Source organism: Bos grunniens, chromosome 16 (genome assembly GCF_055505025.1).
Source record: "Bos grunniens cultivar Pamir isolate PY7600 chromosome 16, Bosgru_T2T1.0, whole genome shotgun sequence".
NCBI lineage: Eukaryota > Metazoa > Chordata > Mammalia > Artiodactyla > Bovidae > Bos > Bos grunniens.
Window position 1 is genome coordinate 81,056,674 of NC_141180.1, and position 19,211 is coordinate 81,075,884.

Sequence of the window (19,211 nt, forward strand, 5' to 3'; positions counted from 1 at the left end):
TCCTGCTGCCCCCAATCCCTCCCAGCATCAGAGTCTTTTCCAATGAGTCAACTCTTCGCATGAGGTGGCCAAAGTACTGGAATTTCAGCTTTAGCATCATTCCTTCCAGAGAAATCCCAGGGCTGATCTTCAGAATGGACTGGTTGGATCTCCTTGCAGTCCAAGGGACTCTCAAGAGTCTTCTCCAATACCACAGTTCAAAAGCCTCATTTCTTCGGCGCTCAGCCTTCTTCACAGTCCAACTCTCACATCCATACATGATCACAGGAAAAACCATAGCCTTGACTAGACGAACCTTTGTTGGCAAAGTAATGTCTCTGCTTTTGAATATGCTATCTAGGTTGGTCATAACTTTACTTCCAAGGAGTAAGCGTCTTTTAATTTCATGGCTACAGTCACCATCTGTAGTGATTTTGGAGCCCAGAAAAATAAAGTCTGACACTGTTTCCCCGTCTATTTCCCATGAAGTGGTGGGACTGGATGCCATGATCTTCGTTTTCTGAATGTTGAACTTTAAGCCAACTTTTTCACTCTCCACTTTCTCTTTCATCAAGAGGCTTTTGAGTTCCTCTTCACTTTGTGCCATAAGGGTGGTGTCATCTGCGTATCTGAGGTTATTGATATTTCTCCTGGCAATCTTGATTCCAGCTTGTGTTTCTTTCAGTCTAGCGTTTCTCATGATATACTCTGCATATAAGTTAAATAAACAGGGTGACAATATACAGCCTTGACGTACTCCTTTTCCTATTTGGAACCAGTCTGTTGTTCCATGTCCAGTTTTAACTGTTGCTTCCTGACCTGCATACAAATTTCTCAAGAGGCAGATCAGGTGGTCTGGTATTCCCATCTCTTTCAGAATTTTCCACAGTTTCTTGTGATGCACACAGTCAAAGGCTTTGGCATAGTCAATAAAGTAGAAATAGATGCTTTTCTGGAACTCTCTTGCTTTTTCCATGATCCCCGGATGTTGGCAATTTGATCTCTGGTTCCTCTGCCTTTCCTAAAACCAGCTTGAACATCAGGAAGTTCACGGTTCACATGTTGCTGAAGCCTGGCTTGGAGAATTTTGAGCATTACTTTACTAGCGTGTGAGGTGAGTGCAATTGTGCGGTAGTTTGGGCATTCTTTGGCATTGCCTTTCTTTGGGATTGGAATGAAAACTGACCTTTTCCAGTCCTGTGGCCACTGCTGAGTTTTCCAAATTTGCTGGCATATTGAGTGCAGCACTTTCACAGCATCATCTTTCAGGATTTGGAATAGCTCAACTGGAATTCCATCTCCTCCACTAGCTTTGTTCATAGTGATGCTTTCTAAGGCCCACTTGACTTCACATTCCAGGATGTCTGGCTCTAGGTCAGTGATCACACCATCGTGATTATCTGGGTCGTGAAGATCCTTTTTGTACAGTTCTTCTGTGTATTCTTGCCATCTCTCTTTAATATCTTGTGCTTCTGTTAGGTCCATACCATTTCTGTCCTTTATTGAGCTCATCTTTGCATGAAATATTCCTTTGGTATCTCTGATTTTCTTGAAGAGATCTCTAGTCTTTCCCATTCTGTTGTGTCCTCTATTTCTTTGCATTGATCGCTGAAGAAGGCTTTCTTATCTCTTCTTGCTATTCTTTGGAACTCTGCATTCAGATGTTTATATCTTTCCTTTTCTCCTTTGATTTTCGCTTCTCTTCTTTTCACAGCTATTTGTAAGGCCTCCCCAGACAGCCATTTTGCTTTTTTGCGTTACCTCCTCTGAAATGGTGTGCTTCAGAGGTTTTTCTAACGCTTGCTCCTCTGGGATTTAGGCTTAACAGCTGCGTCATGGGGGACAGGGTAGGGCCGCCAAGAAGCCCGAACTCAGGGCTCCCGCAGCTGACACTTTGGGCCACAGACGATATGATTTCAAAGCCGGGTGCTGTGGTTACTCCAGTAACTGATTCCACTCTCATCAGCTTTTTGGAGAGCTATTTGTTAGGTGGCAGTGGAGGATCAATGTTGAATGAAAACCCTAAAACCTGATTTCTAGGCTCAAATCCTGCACGTTTATAGTGTGTGACCAAGAATGTTACTCACCCTTGCCCTGTCTTGGCTTAAGTTATTAACAAAATGGAGATAAAAATGTTCCTTCCTCATGGCGTTAAAGATCCAATGAAGAAGTAGTGTACGTGTGTACACATTAAGGTCTCAGCCTTCCAACATATCCTTTCCTGGGTAACACAACTGGAGGGGAGGGGTCGGACTTGGGCTGCGGGCTGGCAGAAATTTCCTTTAACTGGAATATCCATTTTATAGATGAGGAAACTGAAACTCAGAGTTGAAGGGACTCGTCCAAGGGGACACCACTTAGACACCACTTAGACACACTTCTGCAAGTAGCAGAATCGTAACTTGTTTAACTGAGATTGTTACCAAACCAAACTTGGGTCTGCTCCGAGGAGGAGCAGTAAAGCCAAGCTGTTGACACTGGTTCGTGGTGAAGGACAGCCAGGGGAACAGGCAGCTCGCCGTCAACAGACCCAAACTCCCCGGTGACTTTTACGAGAGGATCTTTAAAGACAAAGTAAGGGAGAAGGTTGAGGCTACATGGTCAGCTCATGCACAGTTCTCTCACTGGGTGGTTAGGTAACCAGCTGAGGTCACAGGGGTCAGTATTAAAATCTTCAGGCCCCAGCCAGTCTGAAGGCTATGTGTTCATGGTCACGAGGTAGTTAGCAGTTTTAGTACCTGCAAAACAACTCAAAGATATGGCTCAGGATATTATCTATAGCCCTTGACTCTGTTTCATGGCTAAACTATCATTATTTTGTCTTGTTTGACTGTTTTCCTTTGTTTCTGCATTTTCTCACTTCTCTAATTAAATTTACTCTTAGACACTCAGGGAAGGCCTAGGAGGTTAAAGCTTTTCTATAAATAAGAGGAAAGGGATACAAAGGGGTCTGTCACCTGGAAGGCCCCACAGAGTCCTGGCTCAGTTTTAAGATCTTCTGTTTAAAGAGGATAATAGTAATAACAACCTCATAAAAATGTAAGATCAAAGGACATGAAAGTCATTTTTTAAAAGGACCTAGAAAACACATGGAAAAGTTGAGATTTGCTGAATTTGAAGACAGTGTGAATAGAACACACCAGTATACCTGTCTGATCTCAGATGCAGAAATGCTTAGCTACTTGTTTTTACATTTTCCTATTTCTGAAGGCACGATTCCTAACTTTTAAGGATTGATCTTTACAACCAGTCAGTTGACTCATATAACCCATGAGAAGAGATTTACTTTTTCTCAGTGATTTTGCCATTTTCCATTTAAATCTTTGATCCATTTAGAATTTATACCAGTATATCCTAGAACTGATACAACTTTAAAGTTTCTAGGTGGCTATCCACTTGTCCATCACTATTACAAACAAAATAAAATAACCCTTTGTTCCTCATTCAATTTTAAATGCCACATTTACAGTATATCAAGTGTGTGTGTGTAGGTATGTGTTTTTATGTATAGAGTTTATATTTTTTTCAGTTGATCTTAGTGTCTATTTAGACTAGTATCATTGTTATTTTTATTTGGCAGGACAAAAAGTTCATAGAATTTTTCCAGTTATTTTTGTTTTTCCTTAAAACTTTAGGATAAACTTACCTAATTTTAAAAAGTCCTGTTGGTATTTTTACTGTGATTATATAAAACCCAGAACAACTTAGAATTAATTTTTTTAAATCTAAGTACACGGTGGCTATTTGTTCAAATTTTGAGTCTTTGAGAAATTTTTAGTTTTGTTTCCCTGGAATCTGCCTGCAATGCAGGAGATTCAGATTCAATCCCTGGGTGGGGAAGATTCCCTGGAGAAGGAAATGGCAACCCACTCCAGTATTCTTGCCTGGAAAGTCCCATGGACAGAGGCGCTAGTGGGCTAGTCCATGGGGTTGCAGAGAGTTGGATACGACTGAGTACACAGGCATTAGTTTTCTTTGGTTTTAATTTCTTTGTAGTTCATCTAGTTTAATCATAGATAGTTCATCTCTCTTGTTCTGAAAATTTGTATTTTACTCATTTGTATGCTCTAATTGGTTTTGAAAAGAAAAGTAATACATTCAATTATATAAAAATTATATAGTTTTCCATGAATAAAAAGCTATCAAAATAAGCAAAATGAGAAGATCTGGGAAAAGTATGTTTATACTACATCAAACAAATGGGTAATTTTACTAATACATAAAAAAAAATTACTGTGTAAGAAATGTTACGAAGGTTAATGGCTTAAAACAGCCTTTTTCTTTTCTTTTTTCTTTTTTTTTTTTCAATTTTAATTTAAAAAAATTATACATGTGTTCCCCATCCTGAACCCTCCTCCCTCCTCCCTCCCCATACCATCCCTCTGGGTCGTCCCAGTGCACCAGCCCCAAGCATCCAGCATCGTGCATTGAACCTGGACTGGCATCTCGTTTCATACATGACATTTCACATGTTTCAAAACAGCCTTTTTAAAAAAAAATTTGTGACCTTAGTGGGTCAAGAGTTTGAATAGGGCTCAGCTGGGTGATTTTTCTGCTTCAGAAGGTGTATCTAAGGATTTGGCATGTGTATTTGGAAGACTGGCCCCACCTGAATCAGCCTCCACGTCTATGTAGCCTTGGGGCCTCACCACATGATCTCTCTGGCCGTGAGGTATGCTTTATTATATGGGGGCTCAAGGCTCCGAGAAGCCAAGACTGAAGCTAACGGTACCCTGAAAAGCCAGGTCGAGAACTAATATAATGTTCACCCCCAGGCCAGATTCAAGGGCTGGAAAAACAGAGTCCATCTTTCTCTCTTTTTTTTTGGCTGTGCCAGTCTTAGCTGTGGCATGCAGGATCTAGTTCCCTGACCAGGGATTGAACCCAGGCCCCCTGCATTGGCAGCTGGGAGTCTTGGCCACTGGACCACCAGGGACGTCCCTAAAGCCCACTTTAAAGAAGTGCATTAAAGAATTTGCAGCCATTTCTCATCTGATACAAAGACCCAAAATAAAAATTGGCAATTTTAGCAAAGGAAATACAAATTTCTTCAAACATATGAAAAGAGGTTCAACTTCACTCATTAGAAAAGAAATGCAAACTAAACTACCAAGAAGTCGTTTTCCCTGACTAGGCTGGCCAAGATCAAAAAGTGGTGGCAATATAAATTATTAAGCTCCATTTCTAGATATTTAATCATACAAATAAACTTACATATGTGATATAATCATTGCAGCATTGTTTAAAATACCAAGATGGGAAACAACCTAAATGTCTATCAATAGGAATTAGCTCAATTATTGCATGTTCATAGAACGTAATACTATGTATGCAATTATAGTAAAAATTGAAGATCTTTGTGTCCTCATATGAAAAGATATCTAATATACAGTAAGATAAAAAGTAAGCTATGATGTATCTGAGGTTTACTTCAAAATAATTTAGCAGAGCCAGCAAAGCTGGATCTCAGATGGGGCAAGCCTAAGGAGCAAAATTTAAGTCATCTCACTTGCATGCGCAAGCACAACTCTGAGAGTGAGCGCTCCCTTGAATTATGCCCACTCTGCTCACCTAACTCTAGCCCTAGTCCTGGGGGCCAGAACAGGGGGTGGATAGCTGCTATGGGTATAGGTGAAACAGGATTTGTCATCAATTGGTAATTCATAATTTAAGCCTGTTCATGATATAATAAAAAGCAAGATGATATGTTTTATATATAATATTAGAGAGAAATATATTTGCTTATATGAACCTAAAATCTCTCTAGAATACCTGAGAAACAGAACTGGTCTTGGGGAAGCGGGGAGCTGGGTCAGGAGCAGGGAGGACTTTTGCTGTTTAAAATTTTGAATTTTGAAACTTGTGAATGAATTTATCACTGGTTCAATGAACTTATCAGTGAAAAGTACTATGGCACATTTGTTTCCTTTTGTGTGTTCCAACTAGTCATGATGTTCTTGTAAAATCTGAAGTTTCCAGTTATCTGCAAATCAACTGGCCCACAGAGACATAAAGTTAGAAAAAAAAAAAAAAAAGAATATCCTTTCTCTCAGTTTAAAGTTCTTGCATCTCAACCAGAAGACTCACAGCTTGCTGAATGAAGCATGACAAAGAATGGGGTTGGGAAGAGATAGGGGCAGTCTAGCAAAGACCCTGAAATGGGTCAAGAACGTTTTCATTCATTCAGCAGTATTTATTGAATGCTTTCTGTTATGACCTGAAGTGTGGCCCTCAAAATTCATGTATTGAAGCTATGCCCAGTACCTCTAGAATGTGACTACTTAGAAATAGGTCCTTAAAGTGGAAATTCAGGTATATGAGGTTATATGGGTGGGCTTTTCTGGTGGCTCAGCTGTTAAAGAACTCATCTACCAGTACAGGAGATTCAGGAGTTGTGGGTTTGAGCCCTGGATTGGGAAGATCCCCCCGAGAAGGAAATGGTAAACTGCTCCAATATTCTTCCCTGGAAAATTCCATGGACAGATGAGCCATGGGGTTGCAAAGAGTCGGACATGACTGAGTGCGTATGCACACACCCATGGGTGGGCCCTAATCCAAGGTCGCTACTGTCCTTCTACAGAGAGTGAAACAGACACGTGGGACTTCCCTCGTGGTCCAGTGGTTAAGAATCCACCTGCCAATGCAGGGGACTGGGGTCTGATCTCTGGGTTGGGAAGACTCCACATGTCATGGGGCAGCTAAGACCACGTGCCCCAACTACTGAAGCCCATGGGCTCTAGAGCCAAAGCTCTGCAGCAAGAGAAGCCACGGCAAGAAGCCCTCGTACGACTGCAGAGTGGCCCCTGCTTGCTGAACCTAGAGAACACCCACACTCAGCAACGAGGATCCAGCACAGCCATAAATAAGTATAAATAAAAGCCACAGACACGGGCATAGAGGGAAGACTATGCCTCATATGAGGACACAGTGAGAAGGGGACCATCTGCAAGCCAGAGAGAAAGGCCTCAGAAGAAACCAAACTAGCCAACACCATGATAGTGGGATTCTAGCCTCCAGAACTGTGAGAAAATACCTTTCTGTTGTTTAAGCCACCCAGGCTGTGGCATTCTTCTCAGAGCCAGATCGGTACTGGGTGCTGAGAATATATAGGTTAGTAAGAGCCTCTATCTGAAGCAGTGCATATTCTGCTGAGGAAGATGGACAGGTACTTTTAAAACAATGAAGATTAAACAAAGTAAGTGCCTAGAAGACAGGCACCAGACCCCAGTTTGGGAGAGGGAGAGCAGGGTATAGGGAGAGGTAATCCGCGAGTCGTATAGTATGTAGGAGTTAGCAGAAAAAAAGATGAGAAAAGAGAAGACAGCATTAACAAAGGCAAACAGTGAGATTAGTGTACAAGGGAAGTCAACTGCCAGTAGTTTTACACGTGTAGAGAGTGAAGGGTGAGTGATGGAAGAGGCTAGTACAACAGGGCCTTGCATGCTGTGCTAAGGCACTTGAGTTTAATTTTGGAGGGAAGAGGAAGGCACATGAGGATTTTATGAGCAGTGACTCCAATTCACATTTAAAATAGATCCTTTAAAAAAAAAAAAAAAAAAGTTTATTCTCTGGCCAGGAACAGCTGTCAGCAATCTGAGCAAGAATAAGACAAGACAGACTCTGAGACTACCAATGGGATGATCAGAGATCATTAAAAACAAACATTAGCCACTCAAATTTTTGGCTTTGTTTACAGCCAAATCATCTCCTTTACTGAACTATACAAAATTCCAGACCTAATATCGCAAGGAAACCTGCTCTGACCAGTCTGGAGCTCACTGATCTCTCATCATCCTCTCTATAGATGTTTGTTTTTGTGTGCTCGGCTGCTCAGTGGTGTCTGACTCTGCATCCCTATGGACTGTAGCCTGCCAGGCTCCTCTGTTCGTCGAATTTTTCAGGCAAGAATACTGCCATTTCCTACTCCAGGGGATCTTCCTGAACCAGAGATTGAACACACATCTTTTGCATCTCCAGCACTGGCTGGTGGATTCTTTACCACTGCACCACCTGGGAACCATCTATGGATAGCATCATCCGTTTAATACTTATACCCATTTCATTCCTGTTACTTTTTCCTTAAAAGTATTTCAAAGCTGGGGTTTGCTTCCTAAATTCTCTGTCCTTAACGGCCAGCAGTGTTTAATGAGGTAAGAATCTGTGTTCTAATTTCAGCCTCTTCAAGGGAGGGTAGTCTAAAATACTTCTGTGGCAGTTATACCAATGTATTTCTTTCACATTTCCTCAGTTTTTCTAAACTTGACTATCTTCCTTGACCTCTCAAGCCAAATAAGTGAACTCATTAACAAATACACCTACCAGGGAAGGGATCCTTCTATTTCACTTCTCTTTTCCCTTGAAGCTTCTCTTCCTCCATCCAATGCCTTATCTCAGTCATGTCTATTCAGCAAACAGTTGATTTTTCTTTGGCCATGGCATGCAGAATCTCAGTTCCCTGACCAGGGATCAAACCTGTGCCTGCTGCAGTGAAAGTGTGTAGTGAATTTATGAAGCAAAGCCCAGCTCTGAAATACTTTTAAGGAAAAAGTAACAGGAATGAAGTGGGTATAAGTATTAAATGGATGATGCTATCTATAGATGGTTCCCGGATGGTGTGTGTAGTCTCAACCACTGGACCACCAGGAGTCCTACAATAATCTTTTACTGGAGCATTTTTCCACCTCTGCATTCTCAACATTGGGTGAGTTTACCCTTCATCTTAACAGGCTGTTGTCTTCCTATCTGAAGACAAGTCAGTCACAGAATCTAGAACAAAAAGCCAGGAACAGGCATTACTGAGTTTTAACCCACCATTTGCTCATTCCCACTGATTCCAATGCAGCAACACCTTCCCAGTCATATCCAAGCAAACTTTACTAATGGGCCCACTTAGTGATTCCTATTTTTAAAAATACATGTTTTTTGTTTTTTTAGCCTGAAAAGAATGGAGCCACCTTGGGCTTTTGCCTATTTGGGTAAAAACATAAATTCTTAATTGCTGTTATTTGGGGCCATTTTTATACTCTGACCCTTTTATTGTAAAATGTTAAAAAAATATTAAGTATTTTTGCATTGATGCCTGTAGCTTTATTTCAAAAATTCAACAAGTTTAGAGAATTATTAATATGGTCAGATGTATAACCTGTGGATACTTCCATATATTTATTCAGCAGCTTTCAAAGATCTGATTTAAGCAAGTTCTTCAAAGGTTCAACAAATCAAACCCAACTGCACATAAAAATATACTTTCTTATTGTAATATCTGAAAATACTGATTTTGACACTACAGTGGGGATAAAAAGCAGTAATCTTCCAATGCAGTCTAGGATTAGTGTCGAAATAGATACGTGAATTCACAGGCACGTAAGAAGTACTCAGTACATCTCAGTACACGTTAGCTAGTTTATTTTAAAGAACTGCAGAAACAGTCTGGCAAAATGAAGCCACAATTTTCGAAAAGGATCATAAAACTTTGATCAGTATGGAGAATAAGCTTTATTTCTGAAACTGTATCTAAACACTGACCACAGACTGGCCCTGAGGAACATAAACTATGTTCTGGCCACATGAGAGAGGACCGCTGGAATTTGAGGTTAAGGCCAGAACTTTGAGGGATCATTTATTGACACAAACACACAAGCTGCACATTATTCTGAAATCTCTGGCTATTGCCAAATTGTACATTTGGACCTTTTTCCTGTTGAAATTGAAAACCATCATCACTCAAAACTGAATATGCAATCTTTTGCTTTCTGTGAAAAGTTGATTCAACTTGTTGGGGAAGACTTTTAGACTATGTGGAAAAATTAATGTTGTGTGTGTGCTGAGTCATGTCTCTGCAACCCTATGGACGCTGGCCCAGCAGGCTCATCTGTCCATTCAATCTTCCAGGCAGAACACTGGAGCAGGTTGTGACTTCCTATTCCAGGGGATCTTCCCAACCCAGGCACTGACTGGCAGGCGATTCTTTACCACTGTGCCATCTCGGAAGGCCTATATTCTTTGGTGGTTAACAAATTTATGTGTATTTCCATAACAAAAAACTGGACTTCCCTCAACTAAAAATTTCATACATGCTTTCATGCTTGAAAATTCTAAATTATTGAAGCCACCTGAGATCGCTTCTAAACCCCTTTTAAAAAGAATTAATGACATTACTTGAGTTAGAATAATAATGGGTAAGCATCACTGTCAGAAAAAAATCCTCACATGTGGGGAAGTTTGGCAGCATATCCTTGTAAAAGGTTTCTAAAGACAAGTAGAATCTGTGAGATTGGATCATGTACACAAAGGTTCAACAACATTCTAATTGAGCCTCTATTGAGGCAGATCTCAGCCCGAAGTGATGTATGACTACTTAATTCACAACATCAAGACATTCCTACACCAGTTTTATTTAAAACACAAATAAGTATTTATCTTGCTGTAATGGCAAACTGTTCAAATAATGGTGAACATGAATCACTAACACAAGGCTTTAAATATGAAACAAAATTTTTTTTTAAAAGCAAAAGAATAAAGGTTATATACAAAAGGGACCTGGAATCTACAAGCCGATTCCAAAAATGAAATGAGTAGAAAATCTGTGGTGAAACCAGAACATTTCACCCCTGCTTTGGAGAAGGGCTATTAGACAACATTCAGTCAGCTGAAGATGGACTGGTAGATAAGTATCTATACATAAATTTCAAGTCATTTTTGCTTGTGTAGAATCATCCAGATCTTCCCAAGACTGAAATGGGCAGTCCTGTGGCTTTCTTCCTTTTCATATTCCCAACAAGGCTACATGAGGTTCAACTCTTGATGAGCCGCTTACAACAGCAGTTCCTTAGGAGCCAACATGACAGGTGGGTCAGATTTCCTTTTGAGAAACAAAACTGGCCACCTACAGCAAAGTATCAAAACGGGCAGGTCCTTTCCTCTTCCTTTTGATTATGTACAGTATGTCTCCTTTCAAGACTATTATCCCCATCGTACTTGTTCCTCCTTCACAAGTCTAAACCTTGAGGTGATATGAAGGAGATCAACATCAAGAAAAGAAAACTCAATTCAGAAATGAAGAAAACCGGAAGGCATACAATACACCCCCAGAGCATCTCGGTAACTCCTGCTACAGTACAATTCTGGGTACTGCTGTAGTCCATGGATAAATAATGGCAGCTTGAGTGAGCTCGTTCTTCCCCCTCAGGTGGGTAAAGGGCACCAAATAAATACTGGGCAAGAGGAGTTTGCAAGGAGAATCAGAAATGAAAAAAATTAACCAATTTTTATCCCTGTGATAATACAACACTAGTAAGGAAGCAAGTACTAAAGAAGAGAAGGGACAACTTTCTTGCTAAAAAATAAATTCCTGTAATCATTATGTCACCATCTCTTTTTAAGAATCCAGGGAATCCCAGAAATAGAAAATTAGTTTCAGAGGACCCCTGAGGCACTTTAAAGCCTTAAAAAATTACAGTAATAATAAATTAGCTATTGCCCTTCAGAGGCTTACAGAGCAGAAGCATGAAAATCAGGTCCAAAAAGTTATGTCCAAATTACAGGTTTCCTGAGCTGCTCAGCTGTTTCTAAAAGCTTAGTTGAAGTCTCCAAATACCTTTAAAAAGACATACAATTTAACACAGACTGAGTGGATTTTTTTTTTTAGTGGTGGCATGAAATTTGGTCCTTAATGGTAGCAGCTGTCTTCACCCTTTTCGAACTCAGGTTAACAATAGGTACATTAAGACAATACATAAAAGAAATTATACAATAAAGGGAAAAAAGGTAAAAACTGACAAACACCTCAAGGAGTCACTAAGTTTTCTTGCACCCTTTCACTTAGGTCTCCCGCTCAGTCTTTTTGTGGAGAGAGGGGTAAGACAGAACTTTTTTCTCAAAGATGCTGAACAATGGTATCAAATGGACAAAATGATTACCAAGGGATTTAAAAATCTGACCCCAAGGAATCCAGGACTCATGTGGATAATTCAGACGTACACTTCTGATTTGGGGCAAATTCTAGACTAAAGAAATCATCATTTTGGATAAATGTTATAATAGATGAAACTAAGTCCAGTTTTTTGGTGAGTTTTTTTGTTTGTTTTGCTTTAAATGTCCTACTACCACCTTCAGCTATCAATCATTTCTGACAGCTCAAGCAGAAGGTCATCTTCATCCTTCCCAGGATCCAGGTCAATCTCAGCTTCTAATTTGCCTCCTGAAATCTCCCATATTAGTTTCTCAAAATCATCCTCCATTGAAAGTGGGGGCTTTCCTGTTGAGGCAGAACTGAGTCGGCGAGTTTTTGTGGCCATCTGGGATGAGGAAGGGCCAGATACTTCCGGGGGGGGAGGCTCTGAAGAGGACTGGGCTGGAGGCAGTACAAAACTGTAAGAAAAAAACCCCAAAGGTTATTAGATAACTGCCCTTTGTCAATGGCTGGCAGGTCGGATCACCTGGTCCCAGGTACACAAAGAATTTTAGTGAAGAGTTGTTTTTGAGAAAACACATAAAGAACTGTTTTACTGATTTGGGATAAACCAGTTTCACCCTTTAAAGGAGAATTCAGATAGGTGTTTAAAAACATTTTTTTAATAATACAGGCAAAATACAAACAATAGCACCAAAAGAGAACAGCAACCCTGAATATCAGGGTTTTTTGCAGTGAATTTGAAGTTTAACAGATGTACTTAGATGTAGCTAAATTGTAAATATTTCAAATTATCTAGCAGTGTTATTCTTTAGAAAACAAAAATGGTAATAGTGGTCTAAAGGTTGGTTAAATTAGAACTGCAAGGTATTACCTGTCTCTAGGTTTTTCTGTCTCAGGCACAGTGACTGATTTGTCCTCAGAGAGAAGTGGGACAATAGCCTACAAAAGTGAGAGTAAGGTAACTCAGTGGGAAAGTCAGACTTTTAAATTTGAGCAGATTCATTTTTTTTTGCTGCCTTCTTAGAATCATGGGGTTGCAAAGTGTTGGACACGACAGGGCGACTTTCACTTTTTTTCACTAGAATCATGTCTACCATTCTTTAAGACTAGGAATCTAAGGATCGATCCAAGAATCAATAATCCAAAGATAGAATGTACAAATAAGCAAAATATTATAATTAGGCTTAAAAAAAAAAAACCCCAAAACCCCTAAGCTGTAAATATAAAATATAGTAACTACCTGAACAACTAAAAAAAAATACTTAGGAAGTGACAGAAGATGTTACACGTAATAGAGAGAGCTAAAAAAGAATCTTTCTGGCTTTCCTATCACACAGACCAAAGCGCCCCTGAGTTGATCCACTTCTTACCACAGCTGCTTTTTTGGCTGGGCTTTCCAGCAGGACACTGCTGGAGTTGAGTGGCTTCACAGCTGCAATGACAGCAGGGTGGACCTCCACCGCCTTACGTTTTGGAGCCAATTTGGGTGATGAGACAACTTTAACCACAGATGGCTTCACATTCACTTTAGGTTTAGCTACAAGACAGAAAATATCTGATTAAAAGCTAAAATAATCCCCTTTTTACATGGAGAATAAAATTTGGAATATCAAAATTCCTTCTCAGCAACAGTAACATCACAAATAATTTAAAAACCAACCAAACAAGAAAGCCAGATTAAAGATGACCCATCAGCAATATGTACTACACACAGCCATAAACACACACACACACATATTTATTCCATGAAACAATTCATTTCAATGGCTTTTGAATTTGCTACTGCTCTTCATTTTCCGTGTGTCTCTCCTTCAAAACCAGAGGAAAAAAATGCACCATGGAAAGTTTTAGATAAAGCTTTATAAAGATCAATTTTAAATTGTGAGAAAGGAACTCATCTAGTCTTTTTGTCTTTTAAAAACAGAATTATCAGAAATATCACTATCCACCTGTGTGACCAGTAAACAAAGGCAAATGAAATTCAACCCAATTATTGCCAGGCAGTCACCGAAACTCAGTAACTTTGAAATTCTAAAGAAAGATGCACTAGTAAAAATACTCACCTTTACTTCGTTTTTCCAAGGGCTGTGTTGCACATTTCACATTCAATATTGAGTCCCCAATCCCTGAGGTTTCTACCTTTGCCTTCTGGGATGACTTTGAAGGAAGCCGCTTAGTCAGGTGCCGTGTGATGCCTAGCATGGTGGTGAGCACTGGTTTCTCAGCTAACTCGGTACTGTAAGAGAGTAAATCTCCCCGAAGGGGTGTCAAAATTGATTTTTCCTTCTGTGAGGTTCCCTTCTCTGGCAATTTGGGCACATACTTTTCTCTCACTGTCTTACATCTCTTGTCTTGAATTTTAGTGATGCCAACTGTTGTGGTCTCATCTGAAGCCTATGGATAAATTTAAATGACAGAATTAAAAATCCAGTACCTCTAACAATCTGTATGATAATTATTATTTGTAAGTTAACAGGCTAACATCTAAGTCAAGCAGTTTCTAGATACGATCCAGAATATAAGAGCTTTTGCTCTTTATTTTATATTAAACAGAAGTGAAAGTGAAAGTGCTAGCTGCTCAGTCATGTCCTACTCTTTTGCGACCCCATGGACTGTACTGTCCGTGGGACTGTCCAGGCAAGAAGACCGGAGTGGGCAGTCATCTCCGTCTCCAGGGGGTCTTCCCGACCCAGGGACTGCACCCAAGTCTCCCACACTGCAGGCGGATTCTTTACTGTCTGAGCCACCAGGGAAGTCCTCTATTAAGTAGAAAACTCAAGGTAAAAGATTGAAGATGTGTGGAACAATAAAAACCCAAATTCTATAGGTAGACAATCCTGACCGTAAGTCTAATACAAAATGTTTCCTAATCAGACACTTGCTCAAAGATTCTGTACAAAGATGTTCACCATCTTAATTGTGTAAAACAATCTAGTTCAGAAACAGACTATATTTGTGTAACAGGACACTAAATGACCAGCAAAAGCTATCATCTGAAAGAATTATTAATATGGTAAAGTAGGCTGCAAAATGATACACTGTAGAGTTCTCAATTATGTTCTAAATATGAGTTAAGCATTAAACACATTCACATACATAAATATATAAAGAAAAGGCTTGAGGGACTTTCCTGGTTGTCCAATGGTTAAGAAGAATCTGCCTTCCAATGCAGAGGACGTGGGTTCAATCCCTGGTTGGGGAAGGAGTCCACGTGCGGGGGTGGGGGGGGGCAGGCACTAAGTCTGAGCACCACAGCTGCTGAAACCACTGAGCCCCGGGGCCCATGCACCACAGCGGCTGAAACCCCTGAGCCCTGAGGCTGACACACCACAGATGCTGAAACCCGAGCCCCAATGCCCACGCACCACTGCTGCTGAAACCCCTCAGCCCCGGGGCCCACGCACCACAGCTGCTGAAAGCCCTGAGCCCCGGGGCCCACGCACCACAGCTGCTGAAACCCATGAGCCCCGGGCCCCACGCACAACAGCTGCTGAAACCCCTCAGCCCCAGTGCCCACGCACCACAGCTGCTGAAACCCCTCAGCCCTGGGGCCCACGCACCACAGCTGCTGAAAGCCTTGAACCCCGGTGCCCATGCACCACAGCTGCTGAGAGCCTTGAGCCCCGGGGCCCACGCACCACAGCTGCTGAAACCCCTGAGCCCCAGGGCCCACGCACCACAGCTGCTGAAACACCTGAGCCCCGGGGCCCACGCACCACAGCTGCTGAAACCCCTGAGCCCTGGGGCCCACGCACCACAGCTGCTGAAAGCCCTGAGCCCCGGGGCCCACGCACCACAGCTGCTGAAAGCCCTGAGCCCCGGGGCCCACGCACCCCAGCTGCTGAAACCCCTGAGCCCCAGTGCCCACGCACCATAACTGCTGAAACCCCTCAGCCCCGGGGCCCACGCACCACAGGTGCTGAAAGCCTTGAGCCCCGGGCCCCACGCACCACAGCTGCTGAAACCCCTCAGCCCCGGGGCCCATGCACCACAGCTGCTGAAAGCCCTGAGCCCCTGGGCCCACGCACCACAGCTGAAGAGAAGCCTACTCACTGCAACCGAAAAGCCTGCATGCTGAAATGAAGACCTTGCAAGCCACAACTAACACCAGAGGCAGCCAAACAGGTAAATATTTTTTTAATAAAGGAAAAGGCCTGAAAGAAATGCATAAAAAAACTAACTGTGGTAACATCTGGATTGTAGAATTATTCTACAATCCAGAATGAATAAAGAGGTTACTCATTGTTAAAAAAGAAAATCCCTAGTTTTACAAATGAGCAGCATTACTCTGAAAGGCAGGGGAAAAACTTACTTTAAAAAATATTAATGGCCAATTAAAAAGTTTCCAGTATTCTTGCCTGGAAAATCCCATGGATGGAGAAGCCTAGAGGGCTACAGTCTGTGGGGTTGCAGAGTGGGACATGACTGAGCAACTAACACTTTTCAAAAACAACTTAAAAGGGCATTAAATATTGATACACATAAAAGTACAGAAAACTCTGAAGGAAAATTACAAGCACAGTGAAAGATATATCAGTGAAGTATTAAACAGAAACTTAAAAGAACACTTATCATTCATCTAACCTTTGCCTGCCATGGACAAACCTATAAAATCAATCTAAATAAACCCACCTTTTTAGCTTCTGTTCTAGAAACACTGCTCTGAGAAGCAACATCACTTTCTTCTTGAAGTTTCTTCTCTTCTTTTATACCTAGATTCACATTAAAAGCACCATTAATAATTTCATTCATGCTGCAACTTAATAACAGATGAAGTTAAATAAAACTTTTCTTCAAAAAAGTAATAAGGACTTCTCTGGTATCCTCTTAATGAGGCGGTTAAGAACTCACCTGCCAGTGCAGGAGACACGGGTTCAATCCCTGACCTGGGGACGATCCCAGATGCCTGGGAACAACTAAGCTCCCATGATAACTACTGAGCCTGAATGCCACAACTACTGAAGTCTGAGCGTCCTGCAGCCTGTGCTCTGCAACAAGAGGAGCCACCACAGGCGGCAGCACGCACACAACTAGCGCAGCCTCTGCTAACCACAGCTAAAGACAGCCGCACGCAGCAATGAAGACCCAGCACCGCTAAAAATAAAGCAATCAATAAAAAAAATTTTTTTTAAAGAATAAAGATAGGGCAAATAAAACTGTAGACAAAATTTGTTTAGTTCTCATACAGATTCAAAATGCACATTAAGATATCAAAGCTCTATATAAACTGCTATAAAGAAACAGCTTCACTTTTTGTGTGTGTGTGTGTGGCGGGGAGAGGGGAGCGGGGTGCTATGTGGCTTGCAGGATCTTACTCCCCCAACCAGGGATGGAACCCGTGTCTCCTTACAGTGTAAGTACAGAGCCCTAACCACTGGACCAGTATAATTTCTTTTAATCCAGTGGTTTTCAAAGTTATCTGAGTAAAGAAAAAATTCTCACAGAAATCCTATGAATATTGTGCGGAATACTGCCATTTGAAATATTATCTGGGGAATAGGTACTACAGATCAAGTTCTTTTGTTACCTGTTTTCTTAGTGATCCGGAGAAGCCGTTTTGCCGCTGGCATAGCCTCAGGCTGAGGCTGGGAGCTGGTGCTGCTCTCAGAGCTCTGCTGCACCCGGAGAGCCTTCTCCAGTTTAATTTCTTCCAGCGTCTTGATATGCACTTCCTGCATAGACTTTGCTTTACCTGCAGGTTCCTCTGATTGTCCTCTGCTGGCTACAGTGGGTGGCAAAATCACTGTTTTTTTCATTTCATTGTCAGTCTTTGGCTTGACACAGCTCACGTCCTTTTTGCCCTTTTGTCTCTCTGCTTCCTGCTGCCGGTGCTTCTTTTCAGCCAAGACCTCGGAGAATGTTTTGATTCGGATGGTGGAGGAGGTTCTTGCTCCTGATGTAGAATCATCAACTTTCGAAGGTCCTTCTGTCTTGAGTTTAGTTTGCAATTCTCCACGTTTCTGATTGGCTCTTTCAAGAAGAATTTCTTCTAATGTCTTCACATGAATCTCACCAACTTTAGTAACTTTCTCTGTTTTCATGGGGGGAAAACAAATCACTGTATGTGGAGTTCATCTCTTAACAACTTACGATCTCTCTATTCTTGGGTCAGGACAGAGTCCAATAAGAGTCGTATAATTTAGGCAAGAAATTAAAATGAACAAAAGCACGTTAGTTTCAACCTCAATTTTAGATAGTGGTCCTCAAGGAAAACATGGAGGCGGCAAAAATGACTGATCTGGATATCTATTCAGAAGTTTATTCTTGAGGATCCTGAAAGCCTTTTACTAGTTGGAGAGGGTTGTCATTATAAATCTTACTAAAAAGAATAAATTAGTTCTTCCACTCATGGATAGATACAAACATCTGCCAGATACTACACTAGAAATATAATGGTAAGCAAAACACAAACTGCCCACACATGTAGTCTGCAGTCTGACAAACCAATAATTAAGCAACAACAAAGTGTGCTAATAATAACAGCTTTGATAAAAGAAGTGCAGTTGACCTTTGAACAATGCAGGGATTGGGGTGGGATTATCTGGGCACTGAATCCTGTGCAGTTGAAAACCCCCATATAAAACTTTACAACTGGGCTCTGCATCCATGGTTCTGCATCTGTGGATTCAACCAACCATCATAGATTGGGTAGTACTACAGTAAGTACTTATACTGGAAAAAAAAAATCTGCATATAAGAGGACCCACACAGTTCAAACCCATGTAGTTGAAGGCAACTATATAATGCTATGTAGACGTATACAGCAAGAACATCCAAAGCTTGGTTAAGGGAAGCTTTGCAGAGTAAGTAATATTTAAGTGATATTTAAAGAGTGAGAAGGAGGTAAAACAGGTTAAGACAGAAGAAAAATGAAAAAGGCCCAGAGACTGGCATGCCACTGAAGAGTTATTTTTCAAAATACATTAATCATTCTTTATGTGTTTAAACTAAAGAGCAAATTTCATATTTGGCAGGGGTCAAAGAAAGAAATAATGAAGTAATGTGAGAAAAATAAGAATATGGAGATTATACACACACATATTTAATACTAAATAATACCTTTTAATGAAACACCAAAAACAAAAAATATCTTTTACAACCTTAAACATACCACATTCTGTCTCATCTTTTGAATCTTTGAAAATGCTGTCCTTTCTACATGAACAGTCCCTACTGGGCACACTTCCGCTGCTGCCTAGTTAGAGTAAGCTCAGCTCAGAACCTGATACCCTCCAGTCTAGTCTGTTTCTCTGATCATGGTACTGATCACACAGTACAATAACTGCTTATATTTCCACATCACGAAAACAGTGACTAT

At 41.0% G+C, this 19,211-nt stretch overlaps 1 protein-coding gene across 23 annotated transcripts in view; it reads right to left on the bottom strand.

Annotated features, from left to right (window-relative positions):
• Positions 1–10,353: 10,353 nt before the first annotated feature.
• The window catches only part of ZC3H11A (zinc finger CCCH-type containing 11A), a 44,222-nt gene continuing 35,364 nt past the window's right edge, over positions 10,354–19,211 (bottom strand). For all 23 annotated transcript variants that reach the window (XM_086345762.1, XM_086345760.1, XM_086345754.1 and 20 more), the window contains 6 exons: positions 17,421–17,924; positions 16,526–16,605; positions 13,957–14,287; positions 13,264–13,430; positions 12,765–12,832; positions 10,354–12,348 (listed from right to left, as the gene is read on the bottom strand). In XM_086345762.1, the coding sequence (XP_086201888.1) occupies positions 12,090–12,348; positions 12,765–12,832; positions 13,264–13,430; positions 13,957–14,287; positions 16,526–16,605; positions 17,421–17,924 (1,409 nt within the window). In that variant the 3' untranslated portion in view covers positions 10,354–12,089. The remainder of the gene's footprint in view (positions 12,349–12,764; positions 12,833–13,263; positions 13,431–13,956; positions 14,288–16,525; positions 16,606–17,420; positions 17,925–19,211) is intronic.